Source organism: Ornithodoros turicata, chromosome 10 (genome assembly GCF_037126465.1).
Source record: "Ornithodoros turicata isolate Travis chromosome 10, ASM3712646v1, whole genome shotgun sequence".
Taxonomy (NCBI): domain Eukaryota; kingdom Metazoa; phylum Arthropoda; class Arachnida; order Ixodida; family Argasidae; genus Ornithodoros; species Ornithodoros turicata.
Window position 1 is genome coordinate 35,981,594 of NC_088210.1, and position 3,893 is coordinate 35,985,486.

Consider the following 3,893-nt stretch of genomic DNA (forward strand, 5'->3'; position numbering starts at 1 on the left):
ATCCTCATCTCAAGGCACTGGCAAATGTCATTCCGCCACTCGACCCCAATGCACAAATCCTACTGCTCTTAGGAAGGGATCTCGTTCAAGCGCACAAAGTGCGTCAGCAGCGCAACGGTCCCAACCACGCTCCTTTCGCCCAGAAGCTGGGCCTCGGGTGGGTCATAGTTGGGGACGTATGTATCGAACGATTGCGCACTCCACAGGTCTGTACCTTCGCCACAACCGTGTTGCAAAACGGCCGTCCTTCCTACTTAATTCACGCCCTGCCCCAACCACATGATTGTGAAAGAAAAGCCCTGCTTTGAGCATTCTGCAAAAGAAGTCGTCCAGTCTTCCCCGCCGCTAAGCAACGACCTTACGGATCCCCTATTCCAGATCACAAGAGATGACGAGAAGCTTGCTCCGTCAATGGAAGATAAAGCCTGATAATTCCTGAGCTTGATGGACGGAGAGTTCCACAGGGACACGTTAAACAACTGGGTAGCCCCTTTGCCTTTTCGTATGCCCCGACGTGAACTCCCTGACAACCGAGAACAGGCGTTTTCTCGGTTCGCTTCGTTACGTCGCACTCTGGACAGGAACGCGGAAATGAAGAAGCACTTCGTTGCCTTCATGCAGGATATGCTCGAAAATGGCCACGCTGAGCCAGCACCGCCAAGAAAGGAAGCCAACGAATATTGGCACCTCCCCAGCTTCGGTATGTACCACCCGCAGAAACCGGGCCAAATCCGGGTAGTTTTCGATTCAAGTACCAAGTACCAAGGTGTTTCGCTCAACGACTTGCTCCTTTCGGGACCGGACATGACAAATAGCCTGATCGGTGTGCTGCTCCGTTTTAGAAAAGAGGCTGTGGCGGTAACGGCTGACATCCAGCGAATGTTTTATTCCTTCTTCGTACGTGAAGAAGACAGAGACTACCTGCGCTTCTTGTGGTTCCGAGACAACGACACCAGCAAGGATGTCATTGAATACAGGATGTGTGTACATGCGTTTGGCAACACATGCTCTCCCGCTGTTGCGACCTACGGCTTAAGGCGCACCGCACAGGAGGGAGAGCAGGACTTTGGTGCGGACGTTCGACACTTTATCGAGAGAGACTTCTACGTCGACGACGGCCTCAAGTCCTTACCGACCGAAGAGGAGGCTATTGATTTACTCAAAAGGACACAACACATTCTGAAAGGAGCAAACCTGCGGCTTCACAAGATAGCCTCTAACTCTGTGGAGGTCATGGGCGCCTTCCCATCCGATGACTACGCCAGGGGCCTTAAAGACATGGACTTCGACAGAGGTCACGTACCGATGCAACGGAGCCTTGGACTAAACTGGGACCTAAAGGCAGATACCGTTCACCTTCAAAGTGCCCGTAAAAGACACCCCGAATACACGACGCGGCGTACTATCCACTGTGAACATCCTATACGACCCCCTAGGATTCACAGCCCCAGTGACAGTACAAGGTAGGCTGTTGCTGAGAGATATTTCTTCAGAAACGTCAGATTGGGATGCCCCTCTCGACCTGAATGACAACTGGCTAACGTGGCGAGACTCCTTACATCATCTTGAACGACTCAAGATACCACGCCAGTACACTGCAATCTCTCTCTCCGACGCCCGTCGACGGGAAATCTGTGTATCCTGCGATGCCTCAGAAAAGGCAATCGCCGCTGTGGCGTACATCAGAGTCACAGATGCTGATGGAATGCAACACGTGGGTTTTGTGTTTGGAAAAGCAAAGCTAGCGCCGCGCCCCGAACAGACCATTCCAAGACTTGAGCTATGTGCCGCAGTGCTCGCCGTCCATATCGCAGAGTTAGTCGTCAGCGAGATCGATGCTCATATCGATGACATTAAATTCTACACGGACAGCAAAGTTGTGCTCGGATACATCTTCAATCAATCGAGGCGTTTCTACCTCTATGTCAGCAACCGTGTGAACCGCATACAAAGATCTACGAAGCCCGAACAATGGCATTACGTTCCCACCGGTCAGAACCCTGCAGATCACGCCACTAGACCTGTGGCTGCAGATGCTTTGGCTGGCACGACTTGGCTGACAGGACCGAAATTTCTCCGGGAATGTACGGACGCGCAGAGAGAGCGCACAGCCTTCCCGCTTTTTGAACCAGATCAGGACAAGGAAATCCGTCCTCAAGTGGCTGTCTCGGCAACTCGCGTAGGAAATCAATAACTGGGGGCTCATCGCTTCGAGCGCTTTTCGACATGGACATCTCTACTGCGGGCCGTGGCATGCCTGGTGCATATCGCTCGTTCCTTTCATAACCCTTTGGCTGATTGTCACGGATGGCATTACTGCAGCAAACCTCGAAGCGCGGATGAGCTGAACGAGGCGAAGGAAGTAATCCTTCGTTGCGTCCAACACGAAGAATTTCCAGAAGCCGTCACATGTCCCCGTACGGACGCAGCTCAACAAAGTCGCATTTCGTCCAGCAACCCTTTGTGTGAACTCGACCCGTTCGTCGACAATCAGGGCCTGTTGAGAGTTGGTGGACACCTACGGAACTCCGACCTCCACGAAGCGGAAAAGCATCCAGTCATCGTTTCGGGTCGCCATCATGTCGGCTTATTGCTGATACGGCACTATCATGGAAAGGTTAAACATCAAGGGCGACACTTCACCGAAGGAGCTATTAGAGTTGCCGGGTTTTGGATTATCGGCGGAAAAAGATGCATCAGCGCCATGATTCATCACTGTATCACATGCCGCAAACTTCGAAGAAAATTGGAGCATCAGAAGATGGCCGACTTGCCTGAAGATAGGCTAAGCGCGGACCCTCCGTTCACCTACGTGGGACTGGACGTTTTCGGCCCTTGGATGGTTGCCTCACGTCGCACAAGGGGCGGTCTGGCCCACAACAAAAGGTGGGCAGTCATGCATGGCCATTCGTGCAGTGCACATAGAGGTCATTGAGTCAATGGATACGCCAAGCTTCATTAACGCCCTGCGAAGATTCCTTGCGCTCAGAGGCCCAGTGAAACAGCTCCGTTCAGACAGGGGCACGAACTTCGTTGGTGCCTGCTGTGAGCTCAAGATGTCGGCTGTTGGCTTCGAGCTTGGTAAAGTTCAACGCTTCTTGAGCGAGCAAGGCTGCACCTGGATTTTCAATACACCTCATTCCTTCCACATGGGTGGCGTGTGGGAACGCATGATAGGCATGGCTCGCCGGATCCTGGATTCAATGCTTCTAAACGACGGCTCTCCTCGCTTCTCCCATGAGGTCTTGACCACATTCCTAGCAGAAGTGACCGCCATTATAAACGGCAGACCATTGGTTCCAGTTCAAGCTCTTGCCAACAGCTTCTGGCATCGCTGTAGAACACAGTTTCTGCCCACCCTTCAACGCCGTCGCAAGTGGAAAACCGATCGTCCTAACCTTCAAGTTGGCGATCTTGTGCTGCTGAAAGACGTGGGCGCTAGACGCAACGAGTGGCCAATGGGACGAATCACCGCTGTGCAGCGAGGGAAAGACGGTAAGGTGCGCAAGGTGCAACTCCAGACAGTTAAAGACGGCAAGAGGAAAACCTTTGAACGACCGGTCTCCGAGATGGTTCTTCTGTTCTCGCCGGATCAAAGTGACTGAACTCGTTTGTGTGCATGATAGTGCATGATAGTATCTGGTATCCTACGGGACACCAGCCGGGGGAGTGTGCTGCCACTTACAAGGCACGGGTTTCGTTTCTTTGCTCTGTATTTTTAGCGTGTGAATTTCTTTTGTACTCAAACCAAATGATATCAGTCGAAGTATACACGGAGGAGCAGATTGGAGGGAACCATAACATGCCACCCATCTCGAAGCGGGATCCCCGGTGTTGATACAATTCGAAGAACCCCTGTCTGACTCCACAGGCCATAACCACAACAAGTGCCG

At 52.5% G+C, this 3,893-nt stretch overlaps 1 protein-coding gene across 1 annotated transcript; it reads left to right on the forward strand.

Annotated features, from left to right (window-relative positions):
* The first annotated feature begins 444 nt into the window (after window positions 1-444).
* LOC135369789 (uncharacterized) lies at window positions 445-2,194 on the forward strand. The gene is made up of 2 exons (XM_064603306.1): window positions 445-1,369; window positions 1,437-2,194. The coding sequence occupies exons 1-2, from the start codon at window positions 445-447 to the stop codon at window positions 2,192-2,194; spliced, it is 1,683 nt and encodes a 560-aa protein (XP_064459376.1).
* The last annotated feature ends 1,699 nt before the right edge of the window (window positions 2,195-3,893 follow it).

Bases quoted from the DNA above. Each gene is read 5' to 3' on its own strand.
- LOC135369789 (XM_064603306.1), top strand. From the start codon at position 445: ATGGACGGAGAGTTCCACAGGGACACGTTAAACAACTGGGTAGCCCCT. The intron at 1,370-1,436 runs GTAAAAGACACC...ACGACCCCCTAG, and splicing joins CGTTCACCTTCAAAGTGCCC to GATTCACAGCCCCAGTGACA.